This window comes from Oppia nitens, unplaced genomic scaffold (assembly GCF_028296485.1).
Source record: "Oppia nitens isolate AA-2021 unplaced genomic scaffold, nextdenovo-longstitch-racon4-pilon3 scaffold6_pilon_pilon_pilon, whole genome shotgun sequence".
Lineage (NCBI taxonomy): Eukaryota > Metazoa > Arthropoda > Arachnida > Sarcoptiformes > Oppiidae > Oppia > Oppia nitens.
Window position 1 is genome coordinate 4,359,324 of NW_026533250.1, and position 18,515 is coordinate 4,377,838.

General features: G+C 22.6%; 2 protein-coding genes across 2 annotated transcripts; both read left to right on the top strand.

Moving 5' to 3' along the window:
* The first annotated feature begins 6,356 nt into the window (after positions 1-6,356).
* Positions 6,357-12,247, top strand: LOC128962720 (solute carrier family 41 member 3-like). Its single transcript, XM_054309123.1, has 4 exons — positions 6,357-7,446; positions 10,840-11,157; positions 11,575-11,709; positions 11,803-12,247. The coding sequence occupies exons 1-4, from the start codon at positions 6,357-6,359 to the stop codon at positions 12,219-12,221; spliced, it is 1,962 nt and encodes a 653-aa protein (XP_054165098.1). The 3' UTR covers positions 12,222-12,247.
* A 2,326-nt stretch (positions 12,248-14,573) lies between these two features.
* On the top strand, positions 14,574-15,660 carry LOC128962721 (uncharacterized). Its single transcript, XM_054309124.1, has 2 exons — positions 14,574-14,585; positions 14,713-15,660. The coding sequence occupies exons 1-2, from the start codon at positions 14,574-14,576 to the stop codon at positions 15,658-15,660; spliced, it is 960 nt and encodes a 319-aa protein (XP_054165099.1).
* Positions 15,661-18,515: the final 2,855 nt, after the last annotated feature.

An 18,515-nucleotide genomic window follows, 5' to 3' on the forward strand; every position in this document is an offset into this window, starting at 1 on the left:
AATGTATATAAAAGTGCCTAAATTCTTGTCAATAACTAGTTTGATAAACAAATATTATATATATATATTATATAAATATATTATATTATATTAGTGTAATGATTGCATAGATTATCATTATTATTATTATATAATTATACAATATAAACTTATATATTAAAGACTTGTTGGATCAGCCGCGGAGGACAGTTGGGTGAACATTAGACAGTGTGACTACAAATTTAAATGGTGTCTTAAACACACACACACTCACACCCACCCCCCATCCAAATTAATATTTATTTTTTTTAGTTCTATTATAATTTACTGTTTAGTTTGTAGCTAAGTAATAATTATTTTAATTAAGATAACCCACAATTATTATTATTATTTCTATTAATACTATAAAAAATGGTGGGGTGGGGGTGGACGTCAAATTAAATTTTGACAGTTTAAATTGGATGCTCAATATTTGATATTATTATAATTATTATTTATATGTCGACAATTTTTTTTAAGATCAAATGTTTATAATAATTTATATACCTGTATTAATCTCAGATAATTATTTCTATATATATATATATATACAAAACAATAATTATACAAAACTTAATTTACTTTTATTATTATTATTAAATAATTTTTTTTTGAAAAAATACAGCATAATAATTGGTATATTTTTAGCACTGTTTGTTAAATTAACTTAAATAAATAATTATTATTATGATAAAATGAGATTGACAATGGGGAGAGAAAGAGAGTGGGGGAGGGACTGGGAAGTGTGTGCACCAGTAGGTCCTGTAACTAACGGCTGATCTGAGTCAATGTTTTCTGCAATATATATATAAATATATAATTTATATTATTATTATTATACAGTATATTTAATTAATAATTTTTAGATATTATATTATATAACTATTGTTATTTATATTATTAATATTATATTATGTACATAAGATTAAGATAATATAATAAACTAATTCTTGCATTAATTTAGTTGAAAATTATTTATTTATAAATTATCGGTACCATAATATGTTTTTTATAAAAATAATTTTTAAAAAAATAAAATTACAAAACAGTATACAGGTAAATTTGTTGGTATTTAAATATTACCTAATTAATTTTTTAAATAAAACATTTATTGATAATGACTGGACAATTGATTTGTTTTGCAATAAAATAAATAAAACATTTATCACAAGTTTCGCAAATATTATTGATATAAATCATATAATTATTGATAAATAAGTTATTGTAAATAACTTATTTTAACCAAACACATTGGTGTAACTATTTGTTTTTATTATTATCTATTAATTAATTTAGTTCAAAAAAAATATATTAATTATCAAAATTAGTTATACATATATTGGAAATTTTTTTAATGTATATTTAGTTATTTTTAAATGTTTGTTTAGTATTATAGATTAAAACTATTTATATACATGTATATATTTTATGATTATGTAAAAAAACAATGTTAGTCAAAGATAATGATGAGATGCATTTCATGACATTATTTACATACCTGTTTTAATAGCAAATAAATAAATATTATTAATTATTTGTTTATAAATTTCATTATTATCCGAATCAACTGTTTTTATATAATTATTTTAGTAAATCAAAAAAATATAATAAAACAAAACAAAAAATAAAATCCTTTAAAGTAATTACTATTTGGTTGTTGTGTAGCGTTTGTTAAGAAAAAAACTGTTTTTTATATATATTTCAGTAATATTTTAAAACAAGTGTTTTATTTTATTTTTTTTTTAATTAGAATAAATTGGTTTATATTTTCATTTACTATTTTTAAATCACATTCACATTTTATATCAAATAATGTTATGTTATGTTATTAATTAAAATTTACAATTATTTTAAAATAGTATATTTTATCGGAAAAAAATTTGTGTGACTTTTTTTTATTAAAAAAAAATAATATTTTAATTATTAATATTGCATTAAATATATAATAATCACAAAAAGGACACTATTAGTGTAAGTAATTTTTTATATACAGTTATTATAACTATCACATTTAATAAATAAATAAATTAATATGGTTTATAGTAATAAAATACTGTTATATAAACCAAATGATTTATAAATTAATTAGTATTATTATTAATTTATTAATAAAAAATAATAATTATAAAATACTGTAGTAATTTTACAACTGTATTTATACATAAAATATATATTTTATATAAACACTTCTAAATATATTACAATATTATAATTAAGACAAATTTTACAAATAAACAAATATATAAATTACAGTCTATTTATATATAAATTTGTAAAAATCTAAATTAAATATGAAAATGTCAATTCATACAATAATATAAATATTATTTTTCTATTTAATCGATTAACACTATTTAGCAGAAAAACATGCAATTAACTACAGTATAATTATTTTTGTTTAAAAATTATTACTGTATAATGTTATATATATATATATATATATTGTATTTGTTTGTCACTATCAAAACAAAGTTATAAATTTTAATAACCATCTCTTAATTTATAGTAACAAAACATTACTAATGTTTTTGTTTTTTTTTTTATAAATAATTATAAAATGTCAAGTAATGTAAAAACATTGCTGACTTGTTTAGTAAATTTAATTATTATTATTATTATTATTAGTTTCAAAATTAATTAAAATTAATTTTGATTTATGTTAGTTTTAAATAACTGGTAATTATACAATATATTGAAGCTATAACTGAAAATATATAAATGTCTCTCTCATAGATTAATAGTGAAAATATAGAGAAATAAATAATAAAAAGATTTTCTAACTTAAAGGCTTAGCTAATAAATCCTTTTTGAAATAACGATGTGAACAAAGAGTGAGAGAAAGAAAGAAAGAAAGAGAGAGAGAGAGAGAGAGAGAGAGAGAGAGAGAGAGAGAGAGCACTGGTAGGGTTAGTGCACAAGTAGTAATAGTAGTAGTAGTAGTAGTAGTTTTAGTCTCAAAACTATCCAAACATTTGAGATGCCTTTTGGTTCAAACATTTCTATCACTCATTAAATTCTCTCTCTCTCTCTCTCTCTCTCTCTCTCTCTCTCTCTCTCTCTCTCTCTCCAATACGCTGGACTGACTGTCCTTTTTTTACACACACAATCCATAGTACTGTTTACAATCAATATTATGGTAAATCCATCTAACAATTGATCAATTGTTATGCTGTGTGTGTTTGAGACCAATGATTGCAAACCCATAAGACTTGTGTAGCATTTGATCAATCAATTCATACATTTTCTATACTTATATACCGACCGTATTATATGCCGTATAGTAGTCTAAGATTTAAACCTAATTCATCCTCAAATTTCTCTCTCTCACACACAAACACACACACACACACACACACACACACACACACACATACACACACATACACACACATACACACACATACACACACATACACACACATACACACACACATACACACATACACACACATACACACACATACACACACAWACACACACATACACACACATACACACACACATACACACACACACATACACATACACACATACACACACATACACACACATACACACACATACACACACATAAACACACATACACACACATACACACACATACACACACATACACACACACATACACACACACACACACAAATTTTTCTCAACTATGATAAGTGTGTTTTCGTGATTAAAACTATCAAACAAACAAAAAACTTGACTGATATTCATTAGATTTTTTAAGAGTAAAAAATACGATCAAATCAATACAAATAAAGGGATTCGGCTGTAATAGTAATCAATAGGAAGCTTACGGTAAAAGAAAAATCGATACATACTGTACTTTACTATTATTATTGTAAACTTTATGTAGTTTAGTGAGTGAGTTAGTACGGGTGTGTGTGTGTGTCTGTGTGTTAAAATATATGAGACAATACGATATGTCTTTCTAAATTGAGTCTCCAATACAAATATCCCATTATCTATATGTTTCAATGTTAGCATCTGGTATTTCAACCTAACCCGACACACACACACACACACACACACACACACACACAGAGAGAGAGAGAGAGAGAGAGAGAGAGAGAGAGAGAGAGAGAGAATACTTGTGCTAATTTGGTATCTGTGCTTACAATGCGAGTCCAACCTTATGTTGCTCTTTATATAAATCTATATATACTTATTGTTTGAACACATTGTCCAACAATTTTCAATCACTAGTTTCCCCTTAAGTACTATACTTTATATTGAACTACAGTTCAGTTGTAGCTATTAGTTATCTAACTTAATAACTACAGTACAACTACAGTAATTTAATGTTTTTGTTTTTGTTTAATGCATTTAATTTTAAAATAAAATATATACAATATTATATACTATGATAAATAAATTAATATAATTATTTTTTCATTTTATAAATGCTAAAACAATGTTTAATTACTAAAAAAATTACTTAATTAGTCAATTATTGATATAATTTAATCAAGCATAAAATATGATGTATAACTTACTTTTTTTATCTAAAATATTATCAATAATAAGATAAGTTTATCTAATTATTATTCAAAATGCAAGCATTCAAATATTAGATTTTATATTTATAATATAGTTTTAAAAATAAATTATTGTGTTTTAATTATAATAATTCAAAGAAAATTTAAATTTTATTTACATAGAAAATTGTTTTAGCTATTTATATTTTACACTTTTTATTGATAGTTTAAGTATTACTAAAATAATTTATTTAAATAATTTGTTATTTGTTTAGTACTAAATCTTATTGAATTTTTAATGAAATAGTTGATTAAAACATCTAAAAAAGTATTTGTCTCATAAAATGAAAATTTTTATTATATAATGTGTAATAATTTATTATTATTATTAAATGCAATAACAAATAAAATAATAACAAATAAAATAATTTCAAAATAAAATAATTTCCAAATAACACAAAACAAGATAATAAAAAAATACTAAAATATTTATTAGTATTTTATTATTATTATTATTATTTACTATACTATAGTTAATTTTCTGTACATTTTTATGCTAATATTAAAGCAAATAACTTATATATAATGTAATAATCTTAGCTAATCAATAATTTTAATTTTTTCGCAATGATTGAAATGACACGACATTTGCAATTCACAATTAATTATAATTTAATTGTTATTTATTTAAATGTTTCGTTTAATAATAATAAAGTATAACTAATTTAAATGAATCATTATGCACAGGTAGATTAAATATTTGACATTCATTTATAAAGTTATATCTATATATTTTTATTTATTTAAAAAAATTATTAACTATTATTGACAATGTACCTGTATATTTTATATTGATGAAAAAATTGCTAAATGAGTATACATTTGAATTAACAAAATAAAAAAAATATTTAAAAAAGTTTTTCTTACGTAATTAGATATAATTATTTATTCAATTTAAAAAAATATATAATTAATATATTTATATATATATAAAGTTTACTGTGAAAATGCCATGTAATTCCTATTGTATTATTGATTGTATAGTTATTATAATAATTTTAAAATTAAATAAGTGGTGACAAAACAATTGAATTCTTGACTCTCTCTCTCTCTCTCTCTCTCTCTCTCTCTCTCTCTCTTTCTTTCTTTCTTTCTTTTTTTTCTCTCTCTTTCTTTTATCATTTTGTGATTACTTGATTAAGGAAAGGTAGCATCAGGTAATGCTTGTGCTGTCGTTTCTAGTCTATTGTCATTAAAAAAATTATTGGCATTAAAAAATAACTATAAAATTATTCTGTGATTAATTATGTACATTAAATTATATCTACAGTATCTATCTATTGTATGTGTGTCTACATCTAAAAAAATATTAATCTTTATTAATTAGTATCTTCTTATAAATTGTTTAGTTATGAGAAAAATATCTCCCTGTGTCGGCTGCCTATCAATAGTAATATCGTCAAATACATACATATCATACAAGCTACCTGAGCTTTTTACAATAAATACAAACCTAGTAGCTTATTTAAAAAATGTATGATTTTTTATCTCAAATAAACTAATGATAACTATTATTATTAACTATTAAGAAAACAATTAAAAATCAATTGAATTATTAAATATCTATTTCACTTGTGTTTTACTGATTGTTATGTGTGAGTGTTTTTTGTTTGTTAACTAATTAATTACTTAATTTTTTGTTGTTTGAATAATTGCAATAACTTTGTAATAGTTTTTTTTTAAAAATATCATTTTTATTAAAAAAATTATTTAATTTAAATTGTGAATGCTAATAAAATATTTTTATTGTTATTATATTAAAAATAAAGTAAAACAATCAGAAAACAAAAAAATCTAATGAATTATCCGACAAACAACTCGTTAAATCATAATATCAATGATAATAATAACAATAATATTATTAATACTAATAATAATACCCATCGGACACACTCGACAAGGCGTCGCGTATCGGAAAGCATTTATCGGCCAAACTTTTATCGCCAACGAAGCCATAGCTGCAGCGCTGGTTATTATGGCCATGAAATCGATGGCATCAATGATAAAGAGGATGTCATCAGTGATGGAGAGACAGACATTACTATTAGTGTTATTAGACGCAAAAGTGATGGCTTTGCATTGAAACATGAGGCCAACGGTGCCGTCAACAATGGCTTCATAGTCGACGATATCCAATCGTCGCAGTTGCCGACATGCCCGTGCACTGGTCAGATCTGTCCAAATGGATGTATCGGTCCATTGGGACCGCTAGACGAAGTGGTTGTCGCTGCTAAATCGGGTGCGCCAACAATCATACAAAATAATGGCCTAAACAAAAGTGAACTAATAATCAGTGTTCCGATTCATTCGACCGAATCGGTCATCAATACGAAGACATTCATCGATGTCGATGACGACGACAACGATGACAAACATCACGGCGACGAAGAGCCGCGGATGCAATCGACGTGGACTGTATTGAAGCAAATGATTATACCGTTTCTCATTGCTGGCATCGGCTCAGTTGGGGCCGGCATTGTGCTCAACAATGTCCAGCACACGCAAGCCTTTATGGCCATACCCCAGTTGATCATAATGGTGCCGTCATTTATCGGTCTTATCGGTAACATCGAGACAACACTGGCCTCGCGACTATCGACTCACTCAAACTTAGGCACACTAGACGTCTTCTCGCGACTCCGGTCTATGGTTTTGGCCAATTCGTGTGTTGTCATCTGTCAGGCCTCTACTGTAGGCCTGTTCGCCGCATTTGCATCACTGGCCATATCCTACATCAAGTCAAGCAATTTCAGTGCCGTCAGTATGGGTCACCTTATTCTCATACTGTGCTCCAGTTCTGTGAGCACCAGTATTGTGGCCAACATCATACTGGCCACTGCTATCACAATCATCATCATAGGTGCCCGAAAGATTAATATTAATCCAGGTAATTGTTGTTGTTTTTTATAATTATTATTACTATTTTTTTGTTGATTATAAATAATATAAGTTACTGTATAATTGTGTAATTGATAAAATAATTATCACTATTATAAAAGTTATTTTTCATATATATAAGACATTTTCAATAATATTTACTTTAATAAGTTATAATAACATTTCCAATTAAAAAACATTTCAGTTATTTGACATTAATAAAAATTTTTCCCTACATTTTTCTTATCAATTTTATTAATATTTTCCAAAAGTTAACAATTTATAAGACAATACAGTATAGAGTATATCAACAATAAGTTTTTTATTTCAAAATATTAAGATTAAAAGTGACTACTGTTTAATCTCATATTAATTGTTTTAATTGATTGATTAATTGATAATACATTTTTCCTAATAACTGATTAGTAACTAATATTATAAAAAATTATTAAGTTCAAATATTATAGATATTTTTTTGTATTTAAAAATTACAAGTAATAAAAACAATTTTAGTTATTATTATTATTATTATATAATTTCTCTAATTTTTGTAACTTTGGGTTAAAAATATAAGATAAGTTATGTACGTAATGAAAAAAAATTATCCCGGATTAAATAAATTATCCAAACTATGGTATAAAATCAATTAGTAATTACTTATTTTATATACTATATATATTGTATACTACTATTATCTAGCTCATATGATATAAATTATCTATCTTGTTGAATTAAGCTTATTTTCAAAAGTAATGTATATTAATTTTGTATTTAACAGTATAATGTAATTATTTTATAATATCTAATTAATAAAAAATAAAGTAATTAATGTAGATTACTATAAATTTAAATACATTGTAATTATAATAGTTATAATAGTAGTTTAAGATTAATTAATCTTATAATGTTATAATTTGTTTTAATTAGTAACTATTTTTAATTTTGTTAATTTATTATCTATCACTAAAAAATATAAAAATTTGTTATTAATTAAAATAAATGTTATTTTAAAAGATATTTACATAATATATAAAAGATTATAAACTATAAAATTATTTAAATACATATATTTAGTAAAACAATTATTATAAGCATTTAGTGAATTTAAGTAAAATATATAAGTATTAATTGTCATCTAAATTATTATTAATATATGATTATTAATACAATAAACTAAATTATAAGATAAAAATGCTAAAAATAGGATAAATTATAATAACAAATAACATACAGTATTATTGTTTTCTACAGTTAGACATAAATTTTTTGTATAGAAAATTTTCTATGAAAAAATATTATCATTATTTTTAATTGTAAAATAATTTATGTTTCCTAAACATGTAATTTAAAAATTTATATAATAATAATAATACCACTAAAAATATTTACATATATACAGCATATAAATAATTTCAATGTAAAGTACTGTACATTGTAAATAGTATACTAAATACTTTAATAGATATGTAGATTGCAATACTATTGATATTAATTGATAATAATAATAATAATAGTAATAATAATAATAATAATAATAATAATAATAATAATAATAATAATAATAATAATAATAATAATAATAATAATAATAATAATAATAATAATAATAATAATAATAATAATAATAATTAATAAAAATAAAAATAATTAATAAAAATAAAAATAATAATAATTAATAAAAATATAGTAAACTATCGTGATTTAACGGAATTTTAATTGAAGGTTACAATTATTATTATTATTTTTTATTTATTTGACAACAATAAACATTTAATATTTTCAACTATTAAATATATCCTTATTAATTGTTGATAATTAGTAAAATAATAATACATTAGTAATAGTAATAATAATAATAATTTGAAATCAATGTAAAAAACTATTTAATTTTAAAAATTTAATAACTAATTTTTACATTATTTTTATTAACTATATTTAAAATTAAATTATTAAAATTGTATATTAGTTATTTATCACATGTTGCAATAGTGCAATTAAAATGTAATAACTAATTATGAATATAATTATGTGTTAATAATAAAATAATTAATTTTATTAAAATAATTACATGTATTACATAAAACATAAAAAATACACAAAAAAATTGTAAGATTCATGATAAACAAAACTATTGTTTATTATAGCTACTAATAGTAACAAATTAATAGTAGTAATTGCTATATAACTATATTTTTTAAATAGTAATAATTAATATTAATAAGTTGTGTAAATTGTTGCAAAATATAATATTTTTATAATAAAAAATTACAATTATTACTATTAGGAAATTAAGATATTAAATATTTTATTCGACAATATTGGAAAAATTTTTAATATTATAATAAAAGACGATTCAACATGTAATAAAATATAGCTAATAATAATAATAATTTTATATAATACTAATTATAACACTAAAATACAATGATTGCATATGGTATGGTATATGGCATTGTATAATGATAATAAAAATAGCTAAATAATTTAAATATTTGGAAATAATGCATTAGTAAGCAAATTTACCAAGTGCTAATAACTTAATTTTGAAAAGTTTATAACCTATACTATGAAAAAATACTATAATAGTTTAATTAACTAACAATGTGAAACTTGATTAATTAATTAAATAGTGATAAAATTAAATTTAAGATAATTATATTAGACACCCCATTTATTATTTAGTAGTTATTGACATTAAGTCATAAAAAATATTATAATAATATTAAAGTTAATGACATATAGAAATTGTTTTAATTTATTTGATATTTCTATTTGTTTTATATTTTTAATTTATAACCGTTGATAACAATTTACAGTACAATTTAAATAATACATTTATTAATATAATGTTACATTAGATTACAATATATTATAACATTTCATTATATACATTTTAAAATACATATACAATATTTGAAATTTAGTCACAAGATTAGACATTATAAGATAGAAATCAATAAAATATTTAAACATATAATTTATCTCATAATTCATTAATTAATTATAACATACAAGTTATAACCGATACACTGGTCACTAATCTGATAATATAGTTAGTTAAGACATTTATTTGTGTCTTAATTTTTGTTTTGTGTTCAATAATTTTTTTGTAAAGCAAATTGTTTATTAAATTTCAATTAAACAAATGCAATATAATATTGTTAACTAAAGTTTAAGTTAAATTATTTGTTAAATTAGTATAATATTTACTCTCTCAGAGATTAAAAATTAAATAACTGTGTTAAAAATGTGTATACCTTGATAATATTTTTTTAAAAAAATAATTTATTCCGTAAACCATTTATATTTACATATTAAATCTATTTAAAATGATATTTTTTTAAAAACTTATTTAGTTTTTGTTAAATTTATCGGAAATTTATTTTTGATATATGTTTTTTAGACAACATCGCCACACCAGTGGCCGCATCAATGGGTGATGTCTGTACAATATCAATACTGGCCGTAATCAGCGATTTCATGTATAAGCAAACTATTAGCGGCCGTCTATGGATACCGGTGCTGATATTAGCATTACTTTTATTATTAGCGCCAATAACCGGCTATATTGCCCGACAAAACCGTTACACAAAGTCTGTGATAGTGACCGGTTGGGTACCGATTTTGGGTGCCGTTATCATTGAACAACCGGGTGGTCTAGTAATGGGCGATGCCTTTGATAAGTACGATGTAATGTCAACGTTTCAGCCGTTAGTCAATGGTATCTATAAAAAAAAAAATTCAAATATTTTTTTATTTCCATTCATTTGAATAATAAATTAAATATTTTAATTGAGTGATAGAAAAACATATATTAATTACTTAAATGTTAAGTTAAAATTTTAATATACCCATTACCCTTTATAAATATATATATATATATATAAGTACTGTACAGTACATAAATTATCAATAACTATCTATTTTTGATTTGTAATATAAGTTATAAAAAAATATAACACTTCAATTATTGAAGTGTTTATTGACGCAAATCGATGACACTTAATATGAATCTCAATAATTTTGTATTAGAAAAACATAATATAATATAATAGTAAATATACAATAATATATGATAATAATTAATTATTATAAGTAAATAACTAATCATTAAATACTGTCACATGTAATTGATAAGGCATTGGCAGCAACTTAGTTGGCATCCAAACGAGTCGACTGTCCACATATTTGCATCAAACAGCACCCAAAGGCAAACTACCTAAAAGCAATTCCCGGGCCTGTGTCCAGCCGTTTGCACCGTTTATCGGCAATGGTATGCAACAACAAAAAAAAATTTTGAAATTAACATAAAAAACATTCACAATTAAACAGTTGTATTAATACATATATCTGATGGCATACACAGGTGTCCATTCACGTATGGCACGTCTATTGTTGGCCATAACTGTGCCGGCTCATCTATTCTATCTGGGCATCATATATGCCTGGAAAAATAATTTCACATTTACCGCTGCATTTGTCGGCTCATACCTGATCGCAGTGATGGCACAGATAACAATCCTACTCTACTTAGCCTATGTCAGTGTATTGTGGGCGTGGAAACGGCACATCAATCCGGACAACTCGGCCATACCGTTCACGTCGGCGTTGGCCGATGTGTTGGGCAACTGTCTGATGGCCGGTGCCTTTGCTTTTCTTCACTCTATCAACGATCCCAATGCCGTAATACCCGTTGTCGCCGATCTGTCGGCGGCCAACTCGTCGTCAACAATAAATTCAATCAATCATATCATGAATACAACACAAACATTACTTTCAAGATAACACATTTGATTGACACGATTTTTGTTGTTGTATATACTGTACTATATATATATATATATATATATACAGTATATATACCGGTATATAACGGTATAATGTAATTATATTTTTATAAATAGTTAAAATTAAATATATAAATTTTTTATAGAATAAATATATATTATATAATTGTAATATAAATTATTTTTAGAATTAAAATTATTGATTAATTATTATTATTATTAAATACCATATTTTAATATAATTGTTAAATTATTAGAATAAAAATACAAATTATTTAATATTATGTAAATCTATTTATTTAAAATAATTTAATTTATATATATATAGTAAAATAATACTTAAATGTTGTTAAAAAATATTTTATTATATTGAATTATTAATTTAATAAATTAATATATGTACAATGATTTTTATTTATATATCTATTATACAGCAAATATGATTAACGTATAAACACATATCTAGTCTAAAATAAATAATTTGTAATAAATTAATTTATAATTTAATTAAAACATAGAATTTGTAATAAAGTATCGGGTAAAAATTAAATTTAAAAACATAATTAATTATTTATTTAACAAAATTTATTCAAATAATATATAGTAATAAAAGTTTGCTCAAATTGATTGTTAAATATATCAATATTTATACTGTATATTCAATTATTAGTTTTTTTAACAAACATTATGTCTAAAATACTGTTTATTTTTATTACAATATATTGAAATAAAACATTATTTCTATTTCATATTTAAAATAAGATTCACATATTATAATTAAATTCAATGAGTGTGAGTCTCATAATTTTGTATTTATTATAAAATTATAAAATTTATAACTTTATAACTGTATATAAAAAAATCTAATTAAAATATTTTTTTTAAATTTTAACAATGATTAGTCACACATTGACATTATGTTAATTAATTGTATAATTAAATGTAATGTCACCAAAAAAATTAATTTACGGTAAATCTCTCCACATATACAACAAAAAACATGTTTGTTATGCATTTAGTATATCACACCAAAAAAAAATATTGTATACAAACATTGGCCTCATTTTAAAAGGAAAAAAGACAAATAATCTAATGTTTAATTTGAATTAAATTATTAATTTGTTTTTTTCAAATCTCTGATGTATAAATAATATTGTAATAATTATGTTATTATTATGTATTTATTTATAAATTTAAAAAAAACATTACACCTAACATTGGCCTCAATTAAATTAAATATCAATATTATGAAAATAAAATAAAAACTCTTTAAATACAAATATGTATTAAAAAAATGTTTACTGTTTCATATAATTATATATTAATTACTTACATGCATATCAGTAATAATATTATACAGAATTATTTAAATCATAAATTTTGTAATTTTATTAAAAATCTATCCAAAAAATTTGCGAAAAAAAGATATCTGAATTTTTCTAATCAAAATATAATCGCAATTTACTTGTAATTACAACTTTAACTTTTTTTAATGACAAAAACATTGATTTAATGCAATGTCTTATTTTCACACACACACTAGTAATGAAAATTAATGAGATATTTTTGAGAGAAAAATATTTGATAAAATATCACATTTTTGTGGCCTAAATCTCAAAATAAATCTTATATTTCGACAAATTCATTGACAATTTGTATTCAAAAATTGTTTTTTAAAGTAATATTTTCTATAACCTATAGTATCTAATAATAATATCTACTAACTTATTTGTATTTATAATAAAAAAAATCATATGTCAACATTGCTATTAAAACTATTAACTAAACATTTTAAAAAAGTAGTATTTTAAAAATAAATTAATAAAAACAATTTAATCATAATTTTATTACCAGATATAGCAATAAAACTAATGCATTTATGTTAATATAATCGTTTAATTAAAACAAAAACAAAATTGAATTAATTTAGATATGAATTACATTTTGTGAAGATGTGCTGAAATATTTATAATAAAAAAAAATATATTTCAAAACTTTTTTTTTAATATAAATAATTAAAAATAGAGATCTTATCTAACCTTAAGATGGTTTTCATGATTTGATTAATTTTTTTTGTGGATTTCAACTAACTTTCACTTTAACCTACAGTAGCAGCTCATCCCTCATAATACAGTAATAATAATAATAATAATATACAATATAGATATCAATAGTAAATCTTTTTAACACAATTATTATGTCTCGACATCGAAAAGTTGTCATCAATTAAAGAGTATATAAATAAAGAGATTTTTATATTTGAAAATCATAGTCACATTTACAGAAATATCAGTCAAATAAATTTATTTTTTCAATTTAGTTATCATTTTGTTTTCTTTATAACTCAATCATGAATTCAAAGGTATTTTTACATTTTATTTTTATTTGTTAATTAAATAACAACCAAAAAAAGTGTTTGTGAAACCAAATTTTTTTTTTAAAGAAAAAACTTATAATAATTTTTGTTTTTATTTTTTCGTGAAATCTAGTTATTTATTTTTCTAGCGTTAGCCGTTAATTGTGTTTGGGGCCAATTGTCAATACATCGGGGACTGGTAGGTCACGGTAGAGTGATAGGCCATAGCAATTTTGGTGTTGTAGGCCACTCATCGTTAGGTGGTGTTGTTGGACACGCACCGGCTTTTCACTTGGGAGCTGTCCGTAGCCATCACGCCATTGCCGCCGCTCCGATCGCAGTGGCCCACGCACCCGCTTTCCGTGTTGCTCAGCCACTAGCTATCGGTTCTATCGGATCTATCGGTCTGGGACACGCTCATGTCGGTCACGTACAGTCAATCGGACCGGTTACTGCAGCCATCCAGACTCACCGATCACATCAAGTAATAGACGTCCCAACACCTCAGGATGTTATCCAACCCCAGACACTGATTGTTGAGCCGAATATATTGCCCGTGAATATCGAATTCCGTTCGCAGTCCAGTCCAGTCAACGTCAATCAGGTACACATTCCCGGCCGTCCCGGCGAACATCAGGCCACCCGATCGGAGGAGGAGCCCGACAGACTTGTCCACGAAGTCGTTAAGCCGGTCATACAGGAAGTGCGCGAAACTATTGTCCCATTCCGTCGCATCACTCAAGAAGTACTGCCAGTTCAGGAAGAGGTTCAGACACTTGTGGCCAGAGGTCAGCGCCAACAAGTCATTGCTCAACCCCAAGCTGTAGCCGTTGCCCAGCCCGTAGCCGTCGCTCAACCCGTAGCTGTTGCCCATCGAGTAGCCGTCGCCGCACCGGCTGTTGCAGTGGCCCAACCGATAGCCGTAGCTCAGCCGGCCTTTGCCGTTGCTCAGCCAGCTCTGGCTGTCGCCCAACATTCCGGTCTCGCTTTGGCCGGAGGACACGGTTTAGCCACCGGTGGTCTCATCACAACCGGAATCAATCGTTTCTCGGCCGGCGGTGGTCTCATCAGAGCTTTATAGTCAAACATATATAAGTTATGACTTAAAATGCATTAGTCTTTACAATTAAACAAAATTTTTTATACTGACTTTGCAGTCATCATATAAATTGATAGCAATTATTAAACACTCAATTGATTGTATTAAGCAATCAAACAAAAAATTTCCATTTTGTATATAAATTACAGTTGATTTAAATTAATATATTTTATGCAAATAAACACAAAATTCAATTTTTTATATATAAATTATTTAAAATTTTTTATAGAAAAAAATATTCACAATCAATTATATCCATTATGTAAACAAATGTGTTATATATTTAAAAAAAATACTAAATCTATATCTAAATCTATTCAACTATTTCTATAAAATTTTTCACAAATATTTCACACAATAAAAGCTATTAATTTTATTTTCCATATTATTTTTATCGTTATTACAATCAATTAACATGAAATATAGTTATATTTTTAAAATTAATTAATATAATTAGAAATTGTCTTAAATTTAATCACTAATGATATCTACAAATCTAATTATTATATAATAATTCAGATAATAGAGTAATTTTCACCAAAAAAAAAACTATTATTAATAGTTATCAATATGTTTTTATAACTAATAATTAATTAGTAATAAAATTTTAAAAAATTCCCATAAAATCACTTATATTTAATAGCAAATATCATTGAGCAGTTTTTTATCCATCAAATAATGGGAATTTTTTAACACATTGTATTTTACTTAATTATTTGTAGATAATTTTGGTATTGTACCAAGTTCAAATTATTTCTAAAATACATCACGTGTTTAATTTGCTAAATATGATATCTAAATGTTAACTTTAATTTTAAGGCATATTTTTTAAAATATACAATTTAAGTATTTTTGGTTATTTCATTCAAATACAATATTATATATGTTTATTAATACATATTTTATTTATTAATTAATGTTATATTTTTATAGTTACAAAAACGAGTCCGTCATTCAATAAAATATTATTTAAAGTAATAAACTTTAATTAACTATTAGAAAAAAATAATCATATAATATATTTTAAAAAATAATTGAAATTTATTTCTAATTAGTTTAATTAAAAAAAAAATCCTATCCTAATTAGATCAATAATGTTATATAACATTTTTGTTATAATTTAATAAATCTTTTTTTTAAATAAACTTATTTACTGTAATTATTAATTGATGACTTACTGGACACGATTTGCAACAAAATAAAAAAAATTGTTTTAAATGTCAATTTAATGTAATAAAGTATAATTATTAATTAATTATTAAAATCTAATTGGAATGTATAGTCAAAATTTATTTAATAATCATTTATTATTATTATATAATATATTAATAAATTATTTTATTTTTAATTAAATTAGTAAAATATTTTAACATTATATATCTATACAAACGGTATATAAATGGATAGATAGGGCTCACCTAATATTAAACTTTTTAGTTTTATTTATAAAGTGAGCATGTTCAGTTAGATAATATTGAGATAAATAGATAACAAATTTGCAATAATATGAGTAATAATATGAGTAATAATATTTAATGCGAATAAAACCAAAATTTCAACATTTATTATATTGAAAATGTTTTTTTTCGGGTCAGATAATTGTAGATTAAATTAATTTTAATAGTGATATTATCACATATTTTTTACAAAATAAAATTGTTTGTTTTGAAAAAAATCGTAATTTAAAAAAATTAATTACAGAATTAAAATTTTAGTAATAATTACTAAACTATTAAGCCATAATAAACACATTAAATTTTTTTTTAAATTTTGTAATTTAGATAAATTGTCGTTTTTAACAATAAAAAATAATTTGTTATTATTATTATTAATAATTTATTATTCATATTATTTTATTTTATAATTAATTTTTAAAAAGACATGTTATATTTTATAGTTGAAATTTCAAATACGGTTTATTTATATCAATTTAATAATAAATTTAATAATGATATATTTAAAATATATATTTATATATTTTAAACAAAATATCATTTATTTCAATATTCAACTAAATTGATTATCCAATTAAAATGTTTATTAATTTTATTTAAAAATAAGATAATAAATTATTTATTAATAATATTTGTTAATTTTTTTCTGGAAACATTCAGATGAATATATTTATATATTATTGACATCTCTAAGTATTGGCACAAATAAGGAAAATAACAATTCAATAATCAATTGATAGCATTAATGATAATAATAATAATAATAATAAAAACATAACAAAATAAATATGCTGTACATTAATAATAATATGTATAAATGCATACTATTTTCAATCAAATAGTATACTCCAATAATAAATATCAACTCTAAATAAATAATAAGCCGCTATATATAATACATATTCATATTTATGTAATAATAATTATAATTAATTAATTATGAAATATATATAATATTTTAAGGAATTTAAAGTCAAACAATAATATAAACACAAAAAAACTTTCCAAAAATCCAAACTTGTTTTTCATTTATAAAAATGTTTGTCAAAAAAAAATATAAGAAATATATATATATAAATTTATATCTTTGACAATTAAATTTAATTAAAAATTAGACCAAAAAAACAACTAATTAATTAAAAATACATAACAAAAATATAAATAAATATGCTGTATATTGTATATAATCAATCAATATTGTTGATGAAAATAAATTATAAATAATTAAAGAAAAAATTTTCTGAAATATAACATCACTAATACTATATATATATAGAATCACTAAATTAATTAATTTTATAAATTAAAAACTAAATAATTAAATTTTCTAATGTCTCAAATAATTTAAGTAATCAATATTTTAAATAACATCTACTAATAATA